Below are 27778 nucleotides of genomic sequence, written 5' to 3' on the forward strand. Positions count from 1 at the left end.
TGACTCTCCCATCACAGCTACTTGGACAGCGCTCAGTCACAGTTAAATGATAAACGCTAAGGCGACCATCTACCCTGTCATCCATTGCCCCCTACTCCCCGCCGTCTTCACCGCCCGCCCCCGGCACCCCCCCGCGCGCCCTTCCCCCCTCCCCCAGTACTCCTTCAGTATCTTGCCCTTCTCAAAGCACGTGATTGGCCCCAGAAATGTTCCTGTAATTCAGACTAGCCAGTCACTACACTGCATTCTACCCCCTGCACCACCAACTCACAGTGATTGGTCCAGATTAATATGCCCCTGCTGTCAATCAAGTGTCCTGCAACTGTGATTGGTTCAGAATGGACCCAGCCCCCGCAGGCTAAGGAGAGTTTCTTAGAAGTGGCCTAGAACTTTGGGGAAGAGAAGTTCCCTTGTATACTCTCCTGGGAGTTGGGGGAGGGCACTGAGGGGTGACGATCCTGTGGTAGAAAAGGCTTCCCTGAGGAGGCAGCCAACCTGTGAGAAGCAGAGCAAGTGGTGAGAAGGGCCCAGCCCTGGTCCTTCCTAAATTCCAGAGCCAGGAGCCAGGAAGTGGAATAATCCTTGAGGTCTCGGCTTTTAAAAGAAAGTCAAAAGTAGAGAGACTGTCTTTGTCCCCTCAAGGGTCATGAAATGAGGCTCCCTCAGCACACAGGTAGAAAGCTGGATCCCCGCTGCGGGGTCCCCAAACCTCAGCTGTGGCATCGTCTGCACCCAGCATGGTCCCAGATGACTGGCCCCGCTTCCTTCTCATCTTCAACGCTGCCTGATGCCAGAAGCACGTGGGCTGCTAGCAGGTCTCCCGCCAGCTATCTGGACACCATTGAGCCACTGTGGGACTGGCCAGAGGACGAGGAAGAGGTGGTGGCGCTGAGCTGAGAGAAGCGGCTGGCACAGGATTCCAGGCTGGACATGGAGCCCCTGGAGGAGGAAACGTGTACGGCCTAAGTTATCTCCCCGGCCAAAGGTGTTAATACTGGCCGGGCGTGGTGGCGCACGCCTTTAATCCCAGCACTCGGAAGGCAGAAGCAGGCGGAACACTGAGTTCGAGGCCAGCCTGGTCTACAAAGCGAGTCCAGGACAGTCAAGGCTAACACAGAAAAACCCTGTCTCGAAAAAACAAACAAACAAACAAATGTGTTATAACTGCAAATGAGGCCCCAAGGCTCCTTCCTCAAGACTGCTAACCTCCACAAGGGGCTAACCAAAGCAGAGGGGGAAACCAGTGACGTCCTAACGAGCAAAGACGAACTACCAGCCCCCTGCACCTAGTTTTCAAAGCCCAGTCCCGCTGTGAGGAGCTGCCCTGGGTAGCATGGAGCAGAAAACACATGTCTCAGCTCAACTCCGGGCTCTTTCACTCTGGTCAAAATAAAGCATAGAGCCACAAGTCTTCAAGCCCAGCACTCAAGAGGCAGAAGCAGGTGGGTCATGAGTTCCGGGTCAGCCTGAGCTACCAGGGTGCACCTTCTGTCTAATTAATCCCACTGCAGATGTCTGATCAGAGCTGGCCTGAAAGAACTTTCTAGCTTCCTTTGGTTTTGTGGGATAGCGTCTTACTATGTAGCCCAGGCTAGCCTCTAGTTTGGGACCCTCCTGTCTCAGTTCTTGAGTGCTAGGATTACAGGCTGCCATGTGTAGCTACAGTCATTTTTTACGAGTAAAACGGAAGGGACTGGGCATAGTTCTGTTGGTAAAGTGCTTGCCTGGCAGGTGTGGAAGCCTGGGTTTCATCCCTGCACCACACGAAGCTGGGTGTGGTGATGCACACGCGTGACCCCGGCGCTTGGGAGGTAGAGGCAACAGGGCGTCAAGAGCTTCCTCAGCCACATAGTGAGTTCAAAGTCAACCTATGTTTCATGAGACCCTGACTCGAAACAAATATAAAATTAAAATGAAATACAAGGGCGGCTAGGGGCGGGGAGAAATTTAAGACCTTGCCTGCTCCACCTCCAGGCTGCCTGCTTCCCTTCTGAGAGCCTACTGTGTTGCTCAGTGAACCGTATCCGCAGTGGTTCCACTCAACAGTTGGACTTCCTAAATCTCAGGGAGGTGACGGGACTTGGGACTGAAAGGTGGCCCAAGTGATAAGAGTCCCTTCTCTTCCCTTGTCAGACTGGCCTCGAACTCACAGAGATCCACCCGCCTCTGCCTCCTGGGTGCTAAGATTAAAAGTGTGCACCACCACCAGCCCGGCTTTCAAGAAAGCTTGAGCAGCTTTCTAATGCAAAGGAGCCCTCTGTGTTCTTATAGAGGGTTACTGATGCCCATCTCAGAAGAAGGTGACCCAGGCCACTGCATAAACAACCAACAGACACAGAAGCAGACACTCCCCCTCCAGTGCTGATGGGAGGCCTCCCCTACCTAAAGTCTTCAGACGCCAGCACCTCACAGTAGTACAGCAGCTTGCACTTGGTGCCAGGGCTGTGCAGGGCAGTCAGGACATCATCCATGCCAGGGAGACTGCAGGCCACACTCTCAGGGGGACTGTGAATCTGCCACTGGAGCAGGTAAATGCCTGGCCACTGAGTCACATGGGAACCCTGAAACAAAACCCACAGTAAGACCAGGCCTTCCAGGGTAAGGGATGAAGAGATGGGTTCCCCTGGAAACAAGATAGGAAACTGAGTCCCCCTCGGGACAGGATGGGGGACTCAGTACTGTGGGGACAGGATGGCGAGCCAGGTCCTATGGGGACAGGATGGGGCGCCAGGTCCTACAGGGACAGGATGGGGCATGGGTCTTATGGGGACAGGATGGAGTGCTGGGTCCTATGGAGACAGGACGGAGCACTGAGTATCCCAAGGACAAGGAGATGGGATGGGAAGTTGAGCCCTTACGGATTTTCTGAAATCAGGCTTTCTATTTGGTCCTTTCCAATATTTCGGGAAACCCTTTATAAGTGCCTTCCAAAGCGTCTCTGTGGTGACTGCCATTTCCCAGGGACTGGAGCTTCCCGTTTATGTGATGGAGTGACACCAGAGTGTGGGGGTGCAGGACAGCAGATGGGTCTGTAGGATGCTGCCCATGCTAATGAAGTGAGGTCTGCAATCCATGGGCTTCCGAGGAGCAGCTAGGAGGGTGTTAGGGAGAATGTGAGGATGTGTGGGGGAGGGGCACTGGGAAGGTTAGAGGTAGGGCAGCTCTGAGGGAACATTGTGGGGGTGTCCGGAGCTGGCTGTGGCCTGAAAAAGTCATTTGTTCCACAGAACCGTCAGTATGGTCCATGATGTTCATGAAGCCAGAGGTCTGTCAAGTGTGTTGATATGTGTATTTGTATGTGTTTGTATGTATGTGTGAATGTATATGTGTGTGTTGGTGGGCACGTGTCTTTGTATGCATATATGTGCGTGTGTGCATTTATGTGTATGTGTGTATGTGTAAATGTGTGTATGTATATGTGCATATATGTGTGTATGTCTGAGAGTGTGTCTGTGTGTCTGTGTAAGTGTATATGTGTGTTTTGGGGGGTGTCTCTGTGTATGCATATATGTGCATGTGTGCATTTGTATATGTGTATGTCTGAGTGTGTATATGTGTGTGTGTGTGTGTGTGTGTGCGTGTGTGCATGTGTGCAGGGGCATAACATTCCACCTCTAACACTGGCCTCATGAGGAGATGGTGGGGGTGAGAAACCGGTTATACACCCAAGTTCTGGTCCTAGACCCATAGTTTCTCAGCTGCCTGGGAAACCGTCATGTCAGAGTCACAGGAGGCAGGAGATGTGAATTCCAAGCCCTACATTCACAGAACTTCATAGTGGAGGTGTCCAGGAGATTCTGAGACCAGGATCTTGGGGTGCTGGATCTGGCTGCTGACCCAAGATCCTTACAGCTTGCCCTCCTGCTCCGCAACTCTCCCCAGCTCTGTGGCATCCCTTGCTCAGTTCTCTCCTTTCCTTCCACCTGGAACATCTCTTCCTCCACTCTCCTAGCCCAGCGTCCCTCAAGGCCCTCTTCCGTAATGAACTCATATGGAGAAGTGGAACTTTGGGTCCCCAAACCCCATCCTCCATCCACCATGAGGTGATGACATGGGCTAAACAGTGACCCCCAAATCCAAATCCACCCAGGACTGCAGAAGATGACTCATTTGGATATTTCTCCCATTTTTCAGCTAAGAATTTAGGGTCAATCCTAAACACAACTACCACTATCCTTATAGGAGAGAGGGAAGGGGACCTTGAGGTACAAAACAGAGACAAGGAGGACAGAGCCATATATAAGGTCAGGGTGGGGACTGCACTTAATGCGTCCACCAAAAGGACAAGAACGAATATCCCTGGAGCCTTTAGGGAACCCCAGCTGGCACCCTGACTTTGGACCAATAGCCCCCTGGAATTAGAGGATTAAAAAAAATTATGTTGTTGTTGTTTTTAATGTAGGAATGCTTTGTCTACCTGCAGGCCAGAAGAGGGCATCAGATCCCTCTATGGATGCTTGTGAGCCACCATGTGGTTGCTGGGAACTAAACTCAGGACCTTTGGAAGAGCAGACAGTGCCCTTAACCTATGAGCCATCTCTCCAGCCCCAAGAAATTTTTGTTTGATTTAAATGGCACTGGTGGTAATCATTTGGGGCCTCCACGTGTGTGTGTGTGTGTGTGTGTGTGTGTGTGTGTGTGTGTGTGTGTGTGTGTGTGTGTGTATTGGGAAAACATGGCTTTCCCCCCACCCTCATGGGCTCTGTGGAGCAAACCCAGGTCCTTGTGTTTATATGACAAAATACTGACTGAGCTATCGGCCTCATTTAGGTTATTCAGACCCTTTAATGATTTCTTTTCCCCATGGAGAAACTGAGGCTCCAGGACCTCCCCCAGGGCTCCAACTGCCTCTTAGCTTAGTGCCCCAGGCTCCCTCCATATGCGCTTCTGGGGTTGTTAGTGGTCCCCAGTTGCCCCGCTGGGTCCCAGAGGCTGGGAGCACATCCACTTTGTCTGCAGCTGTCTCCCCAGAGGCCTGGTCTGGGAGGGAGGCTTGATACCCCATGCTAAGTTAGTAGCAAAAGCCCACACCTACACACCTGAATGCTCTGCCCTTCCCGGCAGATGAGGGGCACCTCTACACGGCTGTAATCCACCCCCAGGACCCAGCTCTTGTCGATCAGCTGCCCGCTGGCTCTACCACCAGGTTCCTGGGGACCAAGCTTGGGTGCCTGCTTTGCATGGTACAGACTGAACACCACATCCCCTCGGAGGATGTCGAAGTCCCAGGTGATGACGGACTCCCCTTCTGGAATCTCCATGGCAACCTGCATAAGCAGAGGTGGAAGAGTCCCAGGGTCAGGGCACTCCTCCCTGACCAGCTTTCGGTCCCCCTGCGGTCAGGATAAGCTGCTAAGACTCCCCCAGTATTGCTTCCTCCCAGACCCCACCACTCTCTCTGAAAGGTCTGGTCAACTGGGGTGAACTGCAGATGCCTGGGGTGAAGTGAGGGCACCTGGGGACTCTGCAACCATCCCACATCCCAGAGCTTCCTGGATAGAGTTGAAATTGAGTGACTGGAATCACCTCACACCCAATCAGAAGGAGCATGGTACCACCCCACCCAGGTCAGGTGGCACCAGGTGGCACCTCATGGGGGCTCCCTCGAAGCACGCTGGCTGAATGGTAGGTCTCACTCCACTGCCGTAGCTGGTCAGCCTGCTCCTGCTCCTCCTCCGTCAGGTACAGCGACTTGGGAACCAACCCTCCGTCGGGAACATTACACTGAGGAGAGGTTTCAAAGACTAAAAAGGTTGGCAGGTCAGGGTTGCTGAAGCCCAGCTGGCCTCACATTAAGGGTCTTGTGAGCCCTCAAACTGCTTAGAATAGTGACCCCTGTTGAGCTGGGCCATGCCTCCTCTGGCATCACCCTCTCAAGTCCACTGAACCAATAGCAGGGTAGGATACATTTCTCATTTAATGAAAGAGGGATGGAGGCTTAGAGAGGCCAGGCTACTTTCCCAAGATCACACAGAAGAAGTGGCTAATCAGGGCACAAAACCATGGATCAAGTGTGATGGTACATGCCCATAATCCCAGCATTCAGGAGACTTAGGAAGCAGGACAAGTTCTAGGGCAGCCTGGGCTAAACAGTGAGACCCTTCTCAAACACAAAGCAAACAGAGTCTGGTGAGATGCTTCAGTAAGGAGTAAGGGCACTTGCCATCAAGTCTGAGGGCCTGAGTTCCATCCACAGAGCCCACGTCAGAGGGAGAGACTGACGCCTGCAGGCTTTTCTCCAACCTCCACATGTGTGTTGTGGTATGTATGCACCTACACACACACACACACACACACACACACACACACACACACACACACACACATACACACACAAAGTAAGTGTGTGGGTGCATGTGCAAATGTGTACATGTGGGGTATATGCGCGCGAGCGTGTGTGTGTGTGTGTGTGTGTGTGTGTGTGTGTGTGTGTGTGTGTCTAGTTGTGGTTCCCTCTTCTGTGATACAAAGTTGGGGCAGCATCTTTCCTTCCTTGGGGAAACTGGCCAGTGGAGGGCCTATCTAGTTCTGTAGACGTCTCCAAGTCTCAGACCCCAGGCATCAACACACAGCGGATTTCCCAGCTTGACTTTAAAAACAAAAGGGGAGGGGGGATAACAGAGCTGGGTCCTTGCCCGTTGTCCTTCAGGAAATCATAGAGAGAGCTGCTGCCCACAAGAGCAGAGCACAGTTAAGCAGGGCAGAGTTGCTACACTGAGAAACCCTGTCTCAAAAAACAAAAACAAAGAAAGAAAGAAAGAAAGAAAAGAAAAGAAAAGAAAACCACTTTACCAACAAGTGGCTCACACCTGCCGTCTGGTGTCTGTACTGGAGGGGTGTACACAGCAAGTACTCTTTTTTGAAAACTTTGTGTGTATGGGTGTTTTGCCTGCATTTAGGTTTATGTCCCACATGCATGCAGTACCTCTGGAAACCAGGAGAGGGCACTGGATCCCCAGGGACTGGAGTTACACCTGGTTGTGAGCCACCATGTAGGGGCTCGGAATCAAACTCAGGTCCTCTGGAAAAGCAGCCAGTGCCCTTAGCTGCTGAACCAGTTCTGCAGCCCCAGCAGGTACCACTTAAATGCTGTGCCACCTTTAGCCCTCACTGTCTTTGAAAGAACCAAAGGAAGGCTCCACCTTGAGAGATGTCACCTCTCTGGGGAAGCTTCTACAGCCTGCTCTGTCCCTGTTTAAAGCAACATCTCCCCATGGTGAGGGTAATTGGGGACCACCTAAGGCACTGTTCATTAGCTTCCTGACCCCAGGAGTCTGGGTTCTCAGGCTCCCGCCCGCCCCCCCCCCCCCCTTTCTGGGACCCAGGACCTTACCACACTCTCTCCTCCTAGGAAGTCCGGGATCACATCCTTGTCCAGGTAGTCCACCAGGCCACCAGGGCCCTGGTAATTGCTGCCACTGTAGATGAGGAATTTCCGCCTCGTGTTCTCATTAATGAAGGGGCTGACCTGGGGGGGGGGGCGGGCAGGGACGAGGCAGAGTTTGTGTTTACTCAGTGGGTTTAATAGAGCAGAGAATTGGTCGCTTTATTGGTTAGCTTTGTTTCATTTTATTTCTGATTTGGTTTATTTATTTATGTTTTGAAAAGGGTTTTGCTCTGTGGCTCTTCCTCAGCTCTTTTGTTTGGTTGTTTGGTTTTGTTTTTTCGAGACAGGGTTTCTCTGTGTAGCCTTGTCTGTCCTGGACTCACTTTGTAGACCAGGCTGGCCTTGAACCCACAACAATCTGCCTGCCTCTACCTCCCCAAGTGCTGGGATAAAAGGTGTGTGCCACCACGCCCAGCTTCTTCCTCAGCTCTTGAGTGCTGGGACTATAGGCATGTACCATCAGACCTCAGAATTTATTTTATTTCATTTTATTTAGGTTTTTAAAGACAGAGTTTCTCAGTTGTGCGCAGTGGTGCACACCTTTAATCACAGCACTTGGGAGGCAGAGGCAGGTGGATCTCTCTGAGTTCAAGGCCAGCCTGGTCTACAAAGTGAGTCTAGGACAGCCAAGGCTACACAGAGAAACCCTGTCTTGAAGGCGGGGGGGAGAAGAAGAAAGAAAGAAAGGAAATACCAAAAGCCCAGAAGTTGAGCTTGTGTGTGTGTCTGTACAACTCTTTTAGAGCTGAACAAAATAGAAAACTTAAGGGACATCATATCAATTTAAAATACAGCTATTTTATGTCAAGAAAGTGCTTTTAAAGGAAAAAGACATCCTGATGATAAGTATATTAATCTAGGATTGAAATCATCAGTCAATCTTGGCTGCTTTATTTTACGACAGCCTCCTGGCTGGCCTAGAACTCATAGCAATCCTTCTGCTTCTGCCTCCTACAGGCTGGGATTTAAAGGTGTACACCACTACATCCAGTTGAGTTTTGTTTTGTTTTGCTTTTGTTTCTGTTTGTTTTTTGAGACAGAGTTTGTCCTGGACAAACCCTTGGACAATTCCTTGGCTGTCCTAGACTCGTTTTGCAGACCAGGCTGGCCTCGAACTCCCAGCGCTCCGCCCGCCTCTGCCTCCCAGGTGCTGGGATAACTTGATCTTTCTAAGGTGAATGATTTGGGCTGGCCACATGGCTCAGTCATAAAGTACTTGCCACATAAGCATAAGGGGCTACGTTTGGATCTCCAGAAACATACACTCAAAGAAGACAGAGAGGCTGCGTTTGTTGGCACCCATTTGTAACCCCAGTGCCGGGGCAACAGGAGCAGAAGGTGAGTCTCTGGGGCCCTCTGGCCAGCTAACCTAGCTAATGAGTGAGCTCCAGGCTCACTGAGACCCTATCTCAAAAAGGAAGTGTACCTAAGGTTGACCTCTGACTTCCACATGAAGGTCATATGTGCACATGCACCTGACACGCTTGTGCACCACGTGAATAGACACCTGTGCACAAACCCACAAGACTAAAAGTGCAGGATTCACAGGCTTTGGTACATTAATCATGTCATAAGATCATATTCCATATTCCAGTTGCATTCCCATCTCCTGGAAAGGAGACCCTGACATCCTTGCATCTGCATCGTCTCCACCGATCTGCGCATTCAGGAACATTCAGGTAAAGAGTCACCCTTGTGTGGCCCTCTCTGGCTCTTGCTCTCACCAGAGTCCATAACACCGGGAAGACGCGGGGCGCACGCACGATGAGCAGCCTGCCCAGAGTCTCCGGGTAATTGTCTTCCACCACCTCGATCATGCGCAACAGGGCTTTCACCCCAGGCCGCCACAGATGCCGCATATTGAGGCCCTCCAGGTCCAGCAAGCAGGTCCAGGAGCTGCGACAGACACAAGACCTTGGGCCCTGCCTGCCTCTGCCACCTCCCACGGCCTCCAGCCCCCTCCCAGGCACCTGGGACAGAGCAAAGGGCTCAGGAAGGCAGGGCTGGGAGAAGGGGGACATAGGACATTTTCACAGTCTCTGTGGGTCACTCAGCCCAGGAACGGATATGTGAAGGAAGAAGAGGAAAACAGTGGGTCACTAGAGAAAACAGATCATATCAGAGCTTAGGAGGGAGGCAAGCCTGAGGGAGCAAAGGGGAGGAGCCTATGGAACTGGGGGAACATTTCAGGAACAGCTCAAATTAGCTCAGCCGGAGTCCCAGTTTCTCCACCAAGGGGGAAAAGGAAAAAGAAAAAAAGAAAGAAAGGGGCCCTGCCGCTACACCAGCGCCCAGCTAGCCACCTGGCCACGCACATGCGCAGTAAGCGTGACTTGCCCCCAACTCGGGTTCTTGCCTGATGGGACGGCCAAACTGTCTGGTGTTTCCTTCGCATCTCTTCTGTCCTTCCTCGTTGACAGAAAGAACCTAGAAGGCAGGCATGGTACCAACAACAGCTGGCTATGCTGCTCCACCCACATACCAACACTACTGGGAGGCACAGGCGGGCATGGGGTGGGGTGGGGTGGGATGCAGACTCTGCCCCTGACTCACGTGCTGCAGCAGCGCCTCCTCGCCTACTGCCTTCATGAGGCCTTTGGTGTCCATCTGGCCCAGGCGCAGGATATAGAGGGGGCGACCATCTTTACAGGTGGGCGGAGCCCAGAAAAGAGAAAAGACATCTTTTAGTGGGGTGTTGACAACAGGCAAAGCTCTCCTAGGAGCAGAAGTCATACTAGAGGTTCACGGAGGGAGGGATAAGTACGCTTACTGTGCCTGCTTCTGAAAGCACCTAAAACTGAAATCAGTAGTTCACCTTTTTTTTTTTTTTAGGGTTGGGGAGATTGCCTTGAGCAATGACCAAAGCAATTGCTTTGTGAGTGTGATCCTAGATCCCATGGTTATTTGTTTGTTTGTTTTTAAGCCATGCATAGTGGTGCATTTGAGCAGTGGTGCACACCTTTAGTCCCAGCAGGAGGCAAAGGCAGAGGCAGGTGGCTCTCTGTAAGTTCGAGTCCAGCATGGTGGCATGTAATTGTAATACCAATCCTGGGGAGTCAGAGACAGGAGAGTCCCTGGGGCTTCTGGGCATCCGGCTAGTCTCGTCTTATCATTGAGCTCCGGATCCAATGAGACAGCCATCAAACAAGGTTGTCTTGTCTCCATGCTCACACATGCACTCAACACCTTTTCCTTAAAAACATTTTCCAAAGCCGGACGGTGGTGGCGCACGCCTTTAATCCAAGCCCTCGGAGGCAGAGGCAGTCAGATCGCTGTGAGTTCGAGGCCATCCTGGTCTACAGAGTGAGTCCAGGACACTCAAGGATACACAGAGAAACTCTGTCTCAAAAAAAAAAAGTTTTCCAAAGATTATATGAGCCATGACAGGAAGAAAATCAGAGGGTGGACATTCAGCCTTTGGCTTTCCTCCAAGCAGAGCATTAAAGGACTGCGAAGGATTGTCAACATGGTCAGCTGTCTTTAAGGACTGCTAACACAGTCAGCTGTCTTTATTCTTGAGACCTGTGTTCTGCAATCCTGACTGAACCTTGTATTGGTGAACACTTAGCCATGGCTTCTAGGGACATGGAGTTGGGTCCTTTGGAGTGTTTGTGGTCACATTTTGCATCATTATCATCACACAGCCTTGCTTGTTGTATTTCTACCTAAGGACACTACAATATAGACCATGGATTCACCAAGATTGACCTCAAAGCCAGATGCACCGTAATTCAGAAGACAAAACTTACTGGGCACATGTGTCTTCTACGGAAGGCCCCGCACACATGAGCTGTTTGTCTGCCCCATCTCAGGGTACTAAGGTTGGGACTCAGGGACTCACACAGGCGTGGTGACCTACTGTTGAACCATCTCTCCTGCTCTCTTCTCACTTTATGTCTCACTAAGTTCCCAGGCCAGCCTTGAATACATTCTGTAGCCAGCATAAGCTTTAAACTTGCCATCCTCCTGCCTCAGCCTCTTAAGGAGCTGGGATATTAGGCCTGAGCTGCTGGGCACCACACTAGTCGCCATTTTAAACAGGAAAATAACCAGCAAAAGTTCAAAACTTGGGAGCTAGAGACATGGTGCAAGCAGTTAAGAGAACATAGTGTTCTTTCAGAGGGCCACGTTTTTCAAAAACAGACCTTAAAGAGCACACACAAGAGTCATTTGGCTTCGTGGCTCTATACTCTTTAAGTCTGTGAAGGATACCTGCAGTGGGAAGAGTATGTCCCCCCAAAATTTGTGTTTACCAGACCCTTCAGATGGGACCTAAGTTGTAAAGCTGCAGATGTCAACTAAGGGTCTCAAAGCAACATCAGGATGGATGTCGGGTGGGTTCTAAATGACCCAGGGACCCTGAGAGGTAGAAAGGACACAGAGAGATACCCACAGAGGAGGCCACGTCAAGTCAAGTGGGGGCAGAATTGAGAATGATTCAGCCACAAACTCAGAGGCCATCAAATGCTGGAAGAAGCGGTGTAGGGCTCTCCTATAGAGCTTCCTGAGTCATTTATTTATTTATTTATTTTATTATTTTTGTTCATGAATGACAGGATCTCTAGCCCATTACGGCTTTGAATTCATTATTTAGCTGAGATTAACCTTGAACTTCTGATGCCCCTGCCTCTACCTCCCAGGTGTTGGGATTTCAGACCTGTACCACCAAACCCAGATCTGTGAAGTGCTGAGGATCGGACCTAAGGCTTTGTGAAAGCTAGACTGCACTCTACCAACTGAACCACATCTCAAGTCCTGCTGCCTCCTGAGTCTCAGACTTCCAGCCTCCAGGGCTGGCATCTGAGAATCTGAGGTGCGAGCCCGGGGTGTATCACTAAGGGCGCCCTTGGCATTCACACGCGGCTCAGGTGTGGGACACACCTATGTCCTGGTAGTGCCAGCCTCCAGCATAGAACTCCTGCAGGGGCGCGGGGGGCCGCCAGGTCTGCAGAAGGAGATCCACCTGGTGCTGCTTCCGCCAGCTCAGGGACTGGCACAACATGTCCCGGGCCTTGTCCAGGTGGAAGTCTCGTGCCCTCAGGAAGCGCAGGATGTGCTCATCCTTGGGGATCTGAGAGACAGTGAAACCACAGAATGATACATCCAACCCTTCAGATAAAGGGACAGAAATGAGCCTCTTACCTCATCTGCCAAACAGCTGGAGAGAGTTAGCCCAAAGCAAAGGGAGGCCAAGGGGAGGGCTGGGGTGAGCAGCTGTACACTGTGGCTGCCTAGCATCCTTCCCTGTTTGTCCTAGAAATAGCATCTTTCCTTAGGGCAACTCCTCCTCCCCTCCCCACTCCCTCCTCCTTGTCTCCTGCTCATTTCCCAGTATTGGCGCAAAATCAGTCCTAGTACATACAAGCTGCCTTTTCTGGGGTTCTTCCTTTGAGTCCGACTACACCCTAAGCATCTGATGTGGATCATTGTTTGTGACCTGCACTATAGGAGCAGTATTCCAATTTTACATTTGCAGGAATGGAAGTAGACAGCTCCAAGCATAGGCCAACACTGAGCAATGCTCTTGGCTGGCCTCTGGGCTGGGGAGGCCAAGGTTAACAACCCATGCTAAGCAGGAAGTTCTGACAACAGAGTCCTGCTTGGGGCTGAGGTATGCAGTGCATATCCATGTTACCAGGGCTAGAGCTTAAAGACTAAATCTATGGGCAATCAACACACACACACACACACACACACACACACGTGTACATGCTAAGGGCCAGTTTGAGTTGTCATATCTGGATGGGGCAAGCCACTTTCACCTCCTGATTGGAGATCAGGGATGCTACCAGGCATAACAGAATAAACACCTGCTCCAAGAACTTCCGGGGCCCCAAACATCACTAGCAGGAGGGTGGTGGCCTCAGTATGTGTAAGGGACAGACAGGACAGATGTAATATAAATGGAGCAAAATCTAAGGCTTTAGTGTTACTGATAGCACAAGCTGGCTTATTCTCCCTCCCCACTGCCCTAAGCTGATTCCTGTCATTAAAGTGCGTGCCCCACACCCACCTTGCCTTTGTGGGTCTCCTGTAACCAGTGCCGAAGCTGGACCAGGCAACTCTCCTGCATGGGAGTGAGATGGCCCAGGCACCTCTCAATGTAGTCTGCATCCAGCTTGTCCCCTTGAGAGAGAAAAATAGGCATTTCAGTGTAGAGGAAGAGACAGAGCCATCCTCGGACTCCCTCTCTTTTTTGTTTTTTTGGGGTTTTGTTGTTGTTGTTGTTTGTTTGTTTTGTGTTTTTGTTTGAGGCAGGGTCTCGTGTACCCCAAAATAGAATCAAATGCACTATGCAGCAGAGGCTACCCTTGAGCTCCCCATCTTCCTGCCTACACCCCCTGAGTGCCGGGGTACAGGCGTATGCTACCCTCCCGTATCTAGTGTCTTACTTAGGGGTCACTATTGCTGTGGTAAAGCACCATGACCAAAAGCAAGCTGTTGGAGGAAAGGGTTTCTTTGCCTTAAACTTCCACAGTACTGTTCAGGAACTCAAACAGGCCAGGAACCTGGAGGCAGGAGCTGACGCAGAGGCCACGGAGGAGAGCTGCTTACTGGTTCAGCCCACCACGGGTGGCACCACCCACAATGGGCTGGACCCTCCTCACGGTCACTAATTTAAGAGAATGACCAGCAGCCAGATCTTATGGAGGCATTTTCTCAATGGAGGTTCCCTCCTTTCAGACGGCTCGAACTTGTATCAAGTTGACACAGAACTAGCCAGCACATCTGGTGACATGGGTCTTTAGCACACGGCCTACACTCTCTGTGGCATTCGTTCTCTGCTTGCCAACTGTCTGAGTGCTGGAATGCGGTTCCTAGCCAGGATGTGGAAACAGCCACAAGAGCTCCAAAGTCATTCTTCTGAATGGTTTTGAAAATGTATTCTGGGCAAACCTGGGCATCAGCCCTGGCGGTGGCGTCTCTCCAAGTCTCAGGTGTGGAGATGACCCTCGCTCTGTGCTGAGGTTCTGAAGATGGCTAACTCTCCAGCCTTTGTTTTTTGTTTTCGCATCATATTGTAAGCACTTTCTATAGCAATAGACTGACTGACTGTACCCAGGTGCATGCATATCAATGCAGCACTTGGGAGGTAGATACGGGAGTGTTAAGAGTTAAAGTAAGTCTGGGCTTCATGAGAAAATAATCTCAAAATAAATTTATCTCAAAAATAGCCTGCCTGTAATCCAAGCACTCAGGGAGGCAGACGTAGGTGGATCTCTGTGAGTTCGAGGTCAGCTTGGTCTACAAAGCAAGTCCAGGGCAGCCAAAACTACACAGAAGAAAAAAAAAAAAAACCTATCTCCAGAAAAATAAATTATCTCAAAAATAAATAAAGAAGGCCACGCATAGTCCCAAGTCTGCACTCAGGAAGCAGAGGCAGGCTGATCTCTGTGAGTTTGAGGCCAGCCTGGTCTACAAACAAGTTTTAGGTCAGCCAGAGTTGCATGGTAAGGCCCTGTACCAAAATAAAATAAAATAAAATGATGCTGTACTCTATTTAATAGTGAAACCATTTTTCATTCCTTGAGTGAAAATATGTAATACATTATTTGTCGTTAAAACATAAAAATAGCACTTGGGAGGCAGAGGCAGGCAGATTGCTGTGAGTTCGAGGCCAGCCTGGTCTACAAAGCGAGTCCAGGACAGCCAAGGCTACCCAGAAAAACCCTGTCTCAAAACAATAATAATAATAATAATAATAATAATAATAATTACAAATATGCACGCACACACACACACACGTACACCTAAGACAGGCATGGTGATGCACACATGTAATCCCAACACCAGGGAAGAGAAGGCAGGAGAGATGGTCATCCTTAGCACCACAGCAAATTCAAGGCCAGCTAGAGGGTTTGGTAAGATGGTTCATTAGTATGCATCCTCAGGAGCATATCAAATTCAGGGCCACCTCTGACTCATTATCTGTAATAATGAGCCAGCATTAGTAAGCGAGGCCTAAAGCATTCACACCACACTAGGAAGTGCAAGGATATGTGGGCATAAGGCATTTGCTAAACCTGATGACCTGAGCTCAGTCCCAAAAACTCACGAGGTGGAAGGAAAAACTGACTCTCACAAGGTGTCCTCTGGACTCTACACATAAACCGTCACATCACACACACACACACACACACACACACACACACACACACACACACACTAAATGATATTTTATAAAATTGTTAAGTACCATGTGCTAAGGATCCGAGCATGGTAGCATTTAGTCATCCCAGAAATCAAGAGGCCCTCAAGTTCAAGGCTATTCTGGGCTAACATAGAGAGGCCCTGTGTCAAACAACAGATCCTCTGGCTTCTACACTGAGCTGTGGCACACACACATGTGTGCACACACACACATGATTCCACATACTATATGATTTGCATGAAGTTCTAAATTAGGCTGAAATTGCCAGCATCATGGCGTCACATGCCTGTAATCCCAGCATTGAGGAGGTGGGAAATAGGAAGATTGCAAGTTCAAGGTCAAACTCAGCTGTATATCAAATTCAGGGCCAGCCTCTGTCTCAAACAACAACAACAAGAATGGTGATGAACCGATATTAATGAGGCTTAAAGTATTCACACTGTTTTTGAAGTGCAAGGCTATGTGTACTCTATTCTTGCAAAGTTAGCAGGAAATAGTAAAATACAAACAGGATGCAAGACACGCTCCCAACTGTTCCATAGTGTCTAAGTGTGAGTATGCATGTGCACGTGTGTGTGTGTGTGTGTGTGTGTGTGTGTGTGTCCCTCTTGTGCCATATGCCCTTCATGAAACACAAACTATTGAAGATCTTAGGGACAGGGAAGAAATCTTCGTGTGTGTGTGTGTGTGTGTGTGTGTGTGTGTGTGTGTGTGTGTGTGTAACATATGAATGTGTATATGCCACATATATGTGGAGGCCAACTTCAAGTGTGGCTCCTCAGGCACCATCTACCTCGGTTTTGTTGAGGCAGATTCTCTTGCTGACCTAGGGTTCTCCAGTGAGGATCAATTAGGTCAGCTGGCACCTCTCCCGCTTACGAGTGAGTGCCACCACCACGTCTGCTGGCTCCTTGTGTGAGCTCTGAAGACGCAACTCATTCGTGCAAGACAGGCAATCGATTGACTGGACCACCTCTCCAGCCCTTACATCTCACTTTTCGTCTTCCAATTCATTTAGATAGTTTTCTACCATGATCGTGCATTACTCATGCAATTAAAAATATCCTAAAACCACCAGAGGTCACTGCCTGGTCTAGAAATAGACCATCTCTGAGAAGGAGAGGGAGGAGGCTGAGTGAGTGCCAGACTGTCCCCAGCTCTGGCAACTTACAGCACCTCTCCCTCCTCTCTGGCAGCATGGCAGGCTTCCTAGAGCCAGAGGTGAGGGCACAGCTTGGGAACTGGCTCTCTGCAGCCACCTACCATCAGCTGTGGCCGTCTCAGGAACAGGGCCTGGGGCATCGCTGGGGCCATCTGTCTCCAGGGAGCCAGGGCCCCAGAGCACAGCCTGGCTGCAGGCATCCTCCTCCCGGAGTGCGGCTGGTGTCCAGCGGGGAATGTGGGACGTCCCCTGGGAAATGAGTTCACTCAGGTAGTGTTCGATCACTTCCTTCCCCTGGAAGCAACAGATCCAAAAGATGTCACCACACCAGCCCTGAGGAACCACACATGAGCGATGCCGGCCCTGACAGATGGCTGTTGCACAGCTAAAACATGGTTGGGAGGAGTGGAGATGAGCAAAACACAGAACAAATGCAAATATCCCAGTTTTATAGTTATGTACCAGGTAAAGTGCATCACAAAGCGAACTATTTGCCTGGTAAACAAGCCACTCTCTGACCTGGAGTCTAAGGTCATTTAACCAAGTGGTGACTTTGTGGAGTTGGAACTGGAACCCAGTCTCTCCCACATGCTAGGCAGATGCTCTACCAGGGAGTCACACCCTCAGCCCCTCACTGGGGGATTCTAGGCAGGTGTTCTACCACTAAGTCATGGGCCTGGCCACACTTTTCTGATCTGGTACTGGGGGTTGAAGTCAGGGCCTCACATGGGCTAGGCAAGAGCACCACTACGGAGCTTGGCCTCTAGCTGTTTGTCTCACTAAGTTGCCTAGGCTGGCCTTGAACTTGCTCTGTTACCCAGACTTGAACTTGCTACAGCATCTTGGAGTGCTTGGACATGGTCAGGATGCCCCCACTACAGGCCAGTTCCTCCCACTGGTGACCTCGGGGCTGGTGCCCAGTGTCACGGGCTATTGGTGGCAGAGTGAGCCTGTGAACCTGACTGCTGTGGCTAGCACAGTCTCCCTCACCCTCTTGACGTTGGCAGTGTACTGCTTCATGGCGATCTTCTCCAAGGTGCTCTCAAAGCCAAAGAAGGAGCGGACATCCAGGGAGGCAGACTGTTCAAAGCAAGTCCAGTCTTCATTCTCAGGATGGACCTGCAAGATGGGAAGAGGCCATAGCAGGGCTCCAGTGTGGAGGATGCTCTGCCCTCTTCAGGGGCTCTTCCAGCCACCAGAGCCTGCCATGGACAGCACTCCACACCCAGACAATGGTGCAAAGTCTAAGTGAGGGGAACAAAGGGACCTTTCTCAAACTGGGCTTGGTGGTGTACACTGAGAGGCTGAGGCCAGCCTGGTCTACATAGTGAGTTCCAGGATAGCCAGGGCTATGTATAAAGACCATGAAAAATCACAACAAAGAAAGAGAGAGAGAGAGAGAGAGAGAGAGAGAGAGAGAGAGAGAGAGAGAATTATATACATAATGCTCAGATTATTTATAATATAATAATATGTGTTTGGATATATTTCAATAGTTATTATGTTATATATACAAAGACATTACATGTCTTTATATGTCAATACATATATTTATATATGTCACCAATAAAAAAAAACCTTAACTGGATATGATAACACACACCTATAATCCCAGCGCTCAGGAGGCTGAGGCAGGAGGATGGAAAGTTCCAGACCAGCCTGAGCTATATAGTAGCACTTGTTCTAAAAAAGAAGGGAATAAAAACCCCACTCATAAGGAGTCAGGAGGGCTTGGGTGGGGGAGACTGGAGGGACATACAGGTCCCAGCCCTGGGACAGCATCAGGGCCACAGGCCACAGGGAGGCCAGGCAGGCTCACTGTGTAGCGGCAGTTCTCCTTCACCACCACTCGGCTTGCGAAGGTCTCGTTGTGTGCTTCTATCAGCAGCGTCCTCTCTCTCCAGTTCAGGACATTTCTCTGAATGAAGACCACGTGCTCCACACCAGCGAGCTGCGAAGGAGGAGCCCAAGGGAGAAGAACTAGCCTGTGAGGTCACCTAGCCCGAACCCTGGTTCCTGCTGTTGCTCCCACCCAGCCTGGGTCACCCGTTAGCTGGGACTTCACATTGAATCTCCTGTCACTCACTCCCTGGTCTGGCCTGTGTCACCCCAAATCTAGGAAGAGACCCTGCTCCCTCTGCCACCCAGCCCAACAAGAGACACGGGGCCTGAGTGAGGCAACACCTGCCCCTACCACCCTCCGCACTGGCTCAGGTCACACCCAGCACAGGATCCAGGTGCCTTGGCTGAAACTGAGCCTTGTCCCCACCCTGAGGACTCTCAGTGTTTTATACTGCCACCATCATCAAGCCAAGAGTTCTCCCACACACTTGCTTGAAGCCATGGGGGTCCTTTGGTCTGCCATCAGACATGCTGTCCTGGCCCTCACCCAGTCCCCAAGCCAGTACTGCCACACAGCCACGTCTGCCACATAGTCACATCTACCACCCAGCCACGTCCACCACCCAGCCATATCCACCACATGGCCACGTCTACCACCCAGCCACGTCCACCACCCAGCCATGGCTCAAACCCTGAGACCTGTACACCACTCTACATTCCTGGCTTCATGCCTAGCTCTGGTTCCCAGACCCTGTGCTGGGCTCTCTGGCTGCTAGCCATACCAGATCTCAAAGCTCTGGAATCTTCATTCCACCACAATTGGACCTGTTCACATCCCACACACTGAGACCCCCAGGCCCGTGCCCACCTTCCGCAGCAGCCGTGGGGCGTCCACACGCAGCCGGCAGCTCCTCTCCACCGTGTGCACCGCCCCATCTGCACTTCGCCACTCGCCCAGGATTTCACTACCCAGGAAGACTGGGATGAGCGGGCAAGTGGGGAAGCGCTTCTCATAGGCCTGGGGACAGAGAGACAGTGAGTGCCAGATCTCTTTCCTAAGAGGGAGTGTCCCCAGACAGAAGCACCCAGCCACAATGACACTCTGCACATCATGGCCCCTTTTCAGAGCAGCTCACGAGACCCCATCAGGACTTTTAAAGAGTTACTTATTTATTTTGGTGGTATTGTGGATTGAACCCAACCAGACAAGCACTCTAACACTGAGCTACATCTTCAGACCGCATTATTTTTTATTTTCAGACAGGCTCTCCGTATCTCCCTAAATTGACCAGCTTGGCCTTGAAACCACTCTACAGACCAAAGCAGCCTTGCAGCCTCCTCAGTGGCAGGGATGACACAGCCTTGGCCATTAGGCCCAGTTTCTAGCCTCAACACTAAAAGGAAAAAAAAATTGTCATTGTTGTTTTTCTCAGTAAAGCACCAGAGGCTTTCCAACCTGGGCCAGGCAGAATGGGTCCCACAAAGAAGGGTTTCCAGAGAAATAAGGACTGTTCTGCCATCCACAAGGTATAATCGGAAATACACCACTGACACCAATATGAGCATCCATAGAGTGGCTTCCAGAAGCATGAACCTCAGGGATCAAAGTTACATCACTGCCCCAAGGGTCAGAGACACAGAGACAGAGTCAAAGACACACACACACACAGAGAGAGAGAGAGAGAGAGAGAGAGAGAGAGAGAGAGAGAGAGAGAGAGAGACTAATAAAAAATACAATACCACTTTCCTGATTAAAGAAAAATACCAATAAACTGGCAGCCACATAGGAAAACCCATAGTTAACTTCATACTCAAGGGTAAAAGACTGAATAATTTGCCCCTCAAGTCAGAAATAAGACTCTGGTGTGAGTTCTCCTCGCTTCTATTTAAAACTGAAGTTCAGGCTCAGGCTGGGCATCCAGTTTGAAAGGAAGTAAAACTATTTCTGTTCATAGAGTACATGATCTTATATAAAGAAACCCTGAGATCTCTGTCTGTCTGTCTGTCTGTCTGTCTGTCTGTCTGTCTGTCTGCTCTCTCTCTCTCTCTCTCTCACACACACACACACACAATTAGCACTAATAAGTTCAGTGAGGTCACAAGATAAAAGATCCATATATTAATACAAATTCAGGCTGGGGACTTAGGTCACTGATGGAAAGAGGGCATGTGGGTGGCTCTGGGCTCTGCTCCCACAGGAATAAATCCTATGACCTTGAACTACATAATGCTTCCCCCCCCCAAAAAAAATAATAATAATAATGCTTCCCTAGTTGTGACACTAAAAGGAAATGAACTGGGCATTATTTGAGGCCATGTGGCTTTCATAGACACCACCGAGGAAGTGAAAAGAGGGCTGCAGAGATGACTCAGCAATTGGGAACACTTGTTGCTTTTACAGGGGAGCCTGGTTTGGTTCCCAGCATCCACATGCTAGCATACAACCATCTGTAGCTCTAGTTCCAGGGGATCTGATGCCCTCTTTGGCCTGTTGGTCTGAGGTTCATAAATATTCATGCAGACAAAATAGTCATACACATAAAATAAAATAAATATCTAAAAAATTTTAAGATCTATTTATTTATTATGTATACAGTACACATTAAATCACATTATAGATGGTTGTGAACTACCAATGTGGTTGCTGGGAATTGAACCCAGGACCCCTGGAAAAGCAGTCAGTGCTCTTAACCGCTGAGCCATCTCTGCAGCCCCTAAAGAAAATTTAAGCAAAAACAGGAGCCTGCTAGTGATGGTGTACACCTTTAATCCCAGCACTCGGGAGGCATAAGCAGGTGGATCTCTGTGAGTCCGAGGCCAGCCTGGTCTACAGATTGAGTTCCAGGACAGTCAGGGATACACAAAGAAACCCTGTCTCAAAAAGCAAAACAACAACAAACAAAAGGAAGGAAGGAAGAGCTGGGCGTGGTGGCGCACACCTCTAAACCCAGCACTCGGGAGGCAGAGGCAGGCAGATCGCTGTGAGTTTGAGGCCAGCCTGGTCTACAAAGTGAGTCCAGGACAGCCAAGATAACATAGAAAAATCCTGTCTTGAAAAACAGACACAAAAAAAAAAAAAAAAAAAAAAAAAAAAAGAAAAAAAGAAAAAGAAAAAGAAAAAAGAAAAGGAAGGAAGGAAGGAAAGAAAGAAGCAAAAAATGGAAGGCTTTGGGAAAATGGCTCAGAGGTAAGATCACACATTGCTTTCACAGAGGACCTGAATCCTAAACCAGATTCCCAGCACACACAGCGGGGAAGGCGGGAAGGCAGGCAGCTCACAATTGCCTTTAACGCTATCTCTTCTTAAAGAAGGAGAGCATGGCCCAGCAAGTAAAGGCATCTCCCAACAGGCCTGAGTCCAATCCCCAAAACCTACATGGAGGGAAGACTCAGCTCCCACAGACAAACCACATACATACACACCATACATGGGGAAAGTTTAAATAAAGAGTGAATGAAAGGAGAAAACAAAAAAAACAAAAAACAAACAAGGTTCAAATGACCCAGGCATGCTCGCACACAACTGTAACCCCAGCGCTCAGTAGGCAGAGCCAAGAGGATCAACAGAAGTTGGACGGCTGCCTGGTTTTTGTTTGTTTTTACTTTATACACTTATTTGTTTGTTTGAGGAGAGGGGCACGCACCACCACACACATGTGGAGGTCAGAGGACAACTTTTGGGAAGTTGGATCTCTCTTTCCATCACAGAAGTCCCATTGGTCAAACTTAGGTCACCACACTTGGCAGCCGGCCCCTTTACCCACTGGGCAACCTTCCCAGACCCTTTTTATTTTCTTCTTTTTCTCCCCTCTCCCTTCCACACATTACATTTATATTGATTCTCTGGGAATTTCACATCAAGCACCCCAGAAACCTGCCTGTTCCACATCGTGAGTTCCAGGCTACACATAACATTTTTGTCTCAGAAAAAAATAAAAACAAAAACAAAAACCTTAAGTGCACGCAGCTAATCCCTGCACTTAGAAAGTGGAGGCAGAGACAGGCAGTAGTGTCACATGCCTTTAATCCAGCACTCCGGAAGCAGAGGCAGGTGGAGCGCTGTGAGTTTGAGGACAGCCTGGTCTACAAAGTTAGTCCAGGACCGCCAAGGCTACACAGAGAAACCCTGTCTCGAAAAAAAAAAAAAAAAAAAACCAAGTCGGGCATGTTGGCTCACGCCTTTAATGCCAGCACTCAGGAGACAGAGGCAGGTGGATCCCTATGAGCCAGCCTGGTCTACAAAGTGAGTCCAGGGCAGCCAGGGCTACACAGAGAAACCCTGTCTAAAAGAAAAAAGAAAAGAAAGAAAGAAAGAACGTAGAGGCAGGAGAGTCACCTTTCTAGCAAGTTCAAGGCCAGCCTGAGACACCTGAGACCCAGTTTCAAAAATTATTCAGTTAACTAATTAATAAAAGACAAATAAATATCTGATTAAAAAAGTGTGTGAATAGAAACATAGAAATTTAATTATGAATATTGCTAGCACGTATTTATAGTATATGTAGAAAATTTATGTCTCTATGATATGTGTCGATATTGTGTAAGTGTGTGTAGAGATACATATGATATTCTACATACAAACGTGTAAGCAGTTTAAATGTGGCGCTCATTTTTATATGTGAGCATATTTACCATAGTATATACATATGGATAGTTTGGGGACATGGAACCCATTGCCTCATGCTGCTAAGCATGCATTCTACCAGCTGTCTATGCTCTCAGCCTTGCTGTCAGGGGCTTTACTGGTTTTTGTTTGGTTTTGAGGGAGAGTCTCATGTAGCCCAGGCTGGCTTTGAACTCATTGTCTATGGAGGATGACCTTAAACTTCTGATGAAGCTGCTGGGATGATAGGTGTGTACCACCTGGCTAGTACGGTATTTCACACACATCCTCCCTCTCTCTCTCTCTCTCTCTCTCTCTCTCTCTCTCTCCTCTCTCCTCCCTCTCTCTCTCTCTCTCTCTCTCTCTCTCTCTCTCTGTGTGTGTGTGTGTGTGTGTGTGTGTGTGTGTGTGTGTGTGTTATACTTGTGTGAATCATGAGTGAGTCCTCCCTACCTAGGTGTTAATTCTACCATGTATAAGCTGTGTGACTTCAGGCAGGGCACTTAGCCTCTCTGTGCTCATTGCAACTGAGTGAAGTGTGCTAAAGAGAAGCTGTCGGGGTCCCTTCATGACGGTGTATTAATGTCATTAACCTCCACAACAGTGGGCCCTCCAGGAGTGTTCCTGAGGCCGCTGTCTGTAAAGCTACTTCAGATCCTGGACTGGGGGTGCTTCTTTCTGAGTACACAGGGCAGGGGGTAGGTAGACGTTATTTATATCTCCCCAGGGAAGGAATTCTCTCCACAGTAACAAATGTGACATTTGAGAGTGAGCCGTGCGTGAACTGGTCAGGCAGAGCCGGTTTCTGCTGCCTCCTAACTAGGGGACGTTGGATAAGCACGGGTCCTCTCGGAGCCTCTATGTCCATCTCTGGAACGAGGTGGTTAAGTTCCTGAATCACCAGAGATTGTCAAGGATGTCGCTGATGTCACACCAAGCCATGTCGTCACCACAGTAAGTCTGGGCTGTGTTCTTCCAGCTGCAAGGTCTCTCGTGTGTCATACTTGGATGATGTCCTCTCTTGACTAAATAGGAAGCCGGAGCTCACCAACCGACTCAGTGATTCACCCCAGGTCACCCAGAGTGAGATGATAAATTTGGACTTGAATCCCGTGTGCCCAGCCCCCACTCGCCTCCAGGAACTCCTTGCTCAGCGTTTGTTCCTATGGGAGCCTCAGAAACAGAGCTGGGCACTGTGCCCAGGGCCTATCCAGCCACATCTTTCCCTTCTCTGCCCTAAGCCTTTCAATTCCTGCCAGGGCGAGGCTGCACCACCCTCTGCCTCGGACTACTGTCAAGTCCCCATCGGCCTAGTGAAATGAATGGAGCAGGCAGCAAGCCCTGAGCTGGGGGCGGCTCAGCGAGTAAAGCACTTGCCTTGTCTGCACAAGAAGTGACTTTAATTCCTGGGAACCCACGTAAAAGAAGCTGGGCAAGATGGCACGTGCTTGTAATGCCAGCAATGGAGACATGGGAGGTGGAGACAGGTGGGTCTCTGGAGCTCACTGGCCAACCAGCCTAGCCTATTCGGTAAGTCCCAGGCCAGTGAGAGACCCTGCCTCAAAAATGAAGAGAACATTACCTGAGGAACAAGACCTAAGGTTGGCCTCTGGGCTCTACATTTGTAACTGCACACACACAAAGACTCTCTCTCTCTCTGTCTCTCTCTGTCTCTCTCTGTCTCTCTCTGTCTCTCTCTCTCTCTCTCTCTCTCTCTGTCTCTCTCCTTCCCTCCTTCCCTCCCTCCCTCCCCACCCCTGCCCTGTGTATATCTCTGTCTCATACACACTGAAGTGGTTTGAATGGCTATGAATGCTTGACCCTTAGGGAGTAGCACTAGGTGTGGCCTTGTTGGAGGAAGGGTGCCATTGTGGAAGTAGGCGTTGAGGTCTCCTATATGCTCAAGCCATGCCCAGCGAGGAATCCAGTCTCCTGATGCTGCCTGTGGAGCAAGATGTAGAGCTCTCAGGCTCCTCTCTAGCGCCACATCTGCCTGGACACTGCCATGCTTCATACCATGATAATAATGGACTGATCGCCCCAATGAAATGGCTTCCTTTATAAGAATTGCCATGATCATGGTGTCTCTTCACAGCAACAAAGCCCAAACTAACACACACACACACACACACACACACACGTATCCAAACTTCACACTCTTTACTTTGGCCTCCATCAACCCACCCTCCCCTCTGGCCCCCAACCCCTGTTCCAGTCGCACTAGCCTTGCCAGCTCTGGAATGTGCCCAGCTTGCCCTGCCATAGGACATTGCACCTGCTATTCCATGCTTTAAAAGCTCATCCATCAGTGACTGGAAGAGCAGGAGGCATGAGTCACTGGAACTTTCTGGAAGGAGCTACCCTTCCTCCAGGGATTCATCCGGGCACCTCCCCTGCACAGCTGCCTCCTCTCCATCTCTTTGGCCCATTCATTTTCTTGACACCTCTAATCAACACTCCCAATGATAGACAAGCGTGTGGCATGTCTTATCACAGCTGGCTTCCCACAGAAGTCCTCAGCCTGATTCCTGGTTCCACCTTTGATGCAGAAATGACAGAGCATGGTCAGGGAACTCGTATCACCGTGCCATGGTCCTAAAACCACCTCAATGGCATTCAGAGAGAGAGAGAGAGGACAGGGCACAGGCACAGTGCCATAGCCTACAGATAGCCTGCTTTCCATTGGAGGACGTCATCCGATGACCCCAGATAACAGGCTCGGGGGATGCTGGCTGACACTGGGTGGCTTTCTACAACCATAAAAGAGAAGGTTCCATCTTCACCCAGAGGCCCTAGAGCTCCAGTGCAGTAGGGAAGGTAGATGACCCGGAGATACTTGCCAGCGGTGAAGACAGTGGCCACCAAGGAACCCTGGGCACCGCTGTTCCTCTTACAGAGTGCTAACCACAAGGCATAATAGTATGGAAGCTGAGTGTCCCCATCACATCTCCATGATGTTCCCCCTTTGTGGATGTGTAAGTGGAGGCAGGAAAGGGCAGAAGCAGGCAGGGGACTGGCCTGGTGGGAGGAGATTCTGCTCACATCCTAAAGCCAGGAGAACGGGCTTCCTGCTCCCATTGCAGAAAGAATGCCCTTGCTTCTCACTGGAGAATGTTCTAGGATGTGGTCACTTCCCAGGGAAGCTAGTTTGAGCTCCTAGTGCTGAGTCCCAAGTGAACCTGGCTGTCACTGTAGCCACATGGACAGTGAGCACTAAGGGCCAGTCAATGAGTCAGCATGGGACATCCCAGGCGTTTCACACTACCTGTTCCAACAATTCAAGAAACTAGGCAGTAGTCGTGTAGCTATGGAGAAACCAAAGTTCAGAGAGACTGAGCCATGTGCCCACAATCACACGGCTTGTGAGGAGAGAAGCCAGCATTTGACCCTCTGGTAGCCAGCGTATGGGTTCTTGGTTCTGTGTTACCCCTCCCTCAAGCTAAATGGGCAAACACACACAGACACACACACACACAAACACACAGGTTCAGCTCAAATATTCTAACCATGTTCAATTTAGCCCTCCTGCGGCTTCCTGATAGTCCCTCAGTTCCTCGGGAGTATGTCTGTCTCCACAACTCCACCCCAGCCGTGAGCCTCCCTGAGGGTCCACTGAGCTAGCTGTTTCCCCATCCTATGCTAGGCTGAAAGAAGAAACAGGAAGAAACTACGGCTCACTGAAGCTCAGAAGCCTGACCAATGCATGGCGACTCCACCTTGAAGGTAACAGGGTGGTTGAGCACACTTCCCAGCATGGTCAGGTCTTCCCAAGGACCTGGCATCCACAACATACCCAGAGTGCTCGCATCATGTTACACACAGGTGATCCCAGCCCCACAAGGTAAACTCATGCCCTGTATTGGGGTGGGAGTGCTGAGGTGAGCCTGAAGGGGGCAGCATTTGTTATACAGCTTTCAAAGGACTTCTTCTGTTTTTCTTCTTTCTTTAACTTTTTTGTTTTGTCTCTGGTGTTGTTATTGTTTTCTTTTCTTTCTTTATTCTTTTGACACGTTTTGTTTGTTTTAAGACAAAGCCTTAGCTGGGCACAGTGGCACACACCTTCAATCCCAGAACTCAGGGAGGCAGAGGCAGGAGGATCGCTGTGAGTTCAAGGCCAGTCTGGTCTACAAAGTGAGTCCAGGACAGCCAGGGCTACACAGAGAAACACTGTATCAAAGGAGGAGGAGGAGGAGGAGGAAGAGAAAGAGGAAGAGGAAGAGGAGGAAGAAGAAGAAGAAGACGCCGACGACGCCGACAAGGTCTCGAGTAGCCAGACTACATGACCTAAGGACGTATGTACATAGCCGTTGTGTAGCCAAGGATGACCTTGAACTTCTGATCTTCTGTCTCTGCCTCCCACATCCTGGGATCACAGGTGTGCACCACCAACTCCTATCTATGCAGTACTGGGTTCTGGGTTCTGCATGTGAGGCCAGCACTCTACCAACTGAGCTATCATTTCCCCAGCCCAAACATCCCTTTTCAAGCTGCGAGTTTGTGTTCTAGACTCGCTATACTGCTCCTCTTCCCAGGCCAGGCGTGACTGAACCTTGAGAACCTCTTAGGCGCTGGTGTCCTGCACTGGGAAACACCAGCCTAGATTCTGAGACTAAAGAGCCCTTTTCGTAACAG

At 50.0% G+C, this 27778-nt stretch overlaps 1 protein-coding gene across 1 annotated transcript in view; it reads right to left on the reverse strand.

The window, feature by feature from the left end:
- Positions 1–397: 397 nt before the first annotated feature.
- Positions 398–27778, reverse strand: part of Sec14l5 (SEC14 like lipid binding 5) — a 39498-nt gene continuing 12117 nt past the window's right edge. The window contains exons 3-16 of the mRNA XM_051168070.1: positions 19412–19561; positions 18521–18652; positions 17692–17820; positions 16803–16995; positions 13401–13513; positions 12269–12458; positions 9941–10029; positions 9744–9814; positions 9112–9283; positions 7334–7468; positions 5590–5724; positions 5040–5267; positions 2383–2561; positions 398–939 (exon numbers count right to left, since the gene is read on the reverse strand). Of these exons, the coding sequence (XP_051024027.1) occupies positions 828–939; positions 2383–2561; positions 5040–5267; positions 5590–5724; positions 7334–7468; positions 9112–9283; positions 9744–9814; positions 9941–10029; positions 12269–12458; positions 13401–13513; positions 16803–16995; positions 17692–17820; positions 18521–18652; positions 19412–19561 (2028 nt within the window). The 3' untranslated portion in view covers positions 398–827. The remainder of the gene's footprint in view (positions 940–2382; positions 2562–5039; positions 5268–5589; positions 5725–7333; positions 7469–9111; positions 9284–9743; positions 9815–9940; positions 10030–12268; positions 12459–13400; positions 13514–16802; positions 16996–17691; positions 17821–18520; positions 18653–19411; positions 19562–27778) is intronic.

Source organism: Acomys russatus, chromosome 25 (assembly GCF_903995435.1).
Source record: "Acomys russatus chromosome 25, mAcoRus1.1, whole genome shotgun sequence".
Lineage (NCBI taxonomy): Eukaryota > Metazoa > Chordata > Mammalia > Rodentia > Muridae > Acomys > Acomys russatus.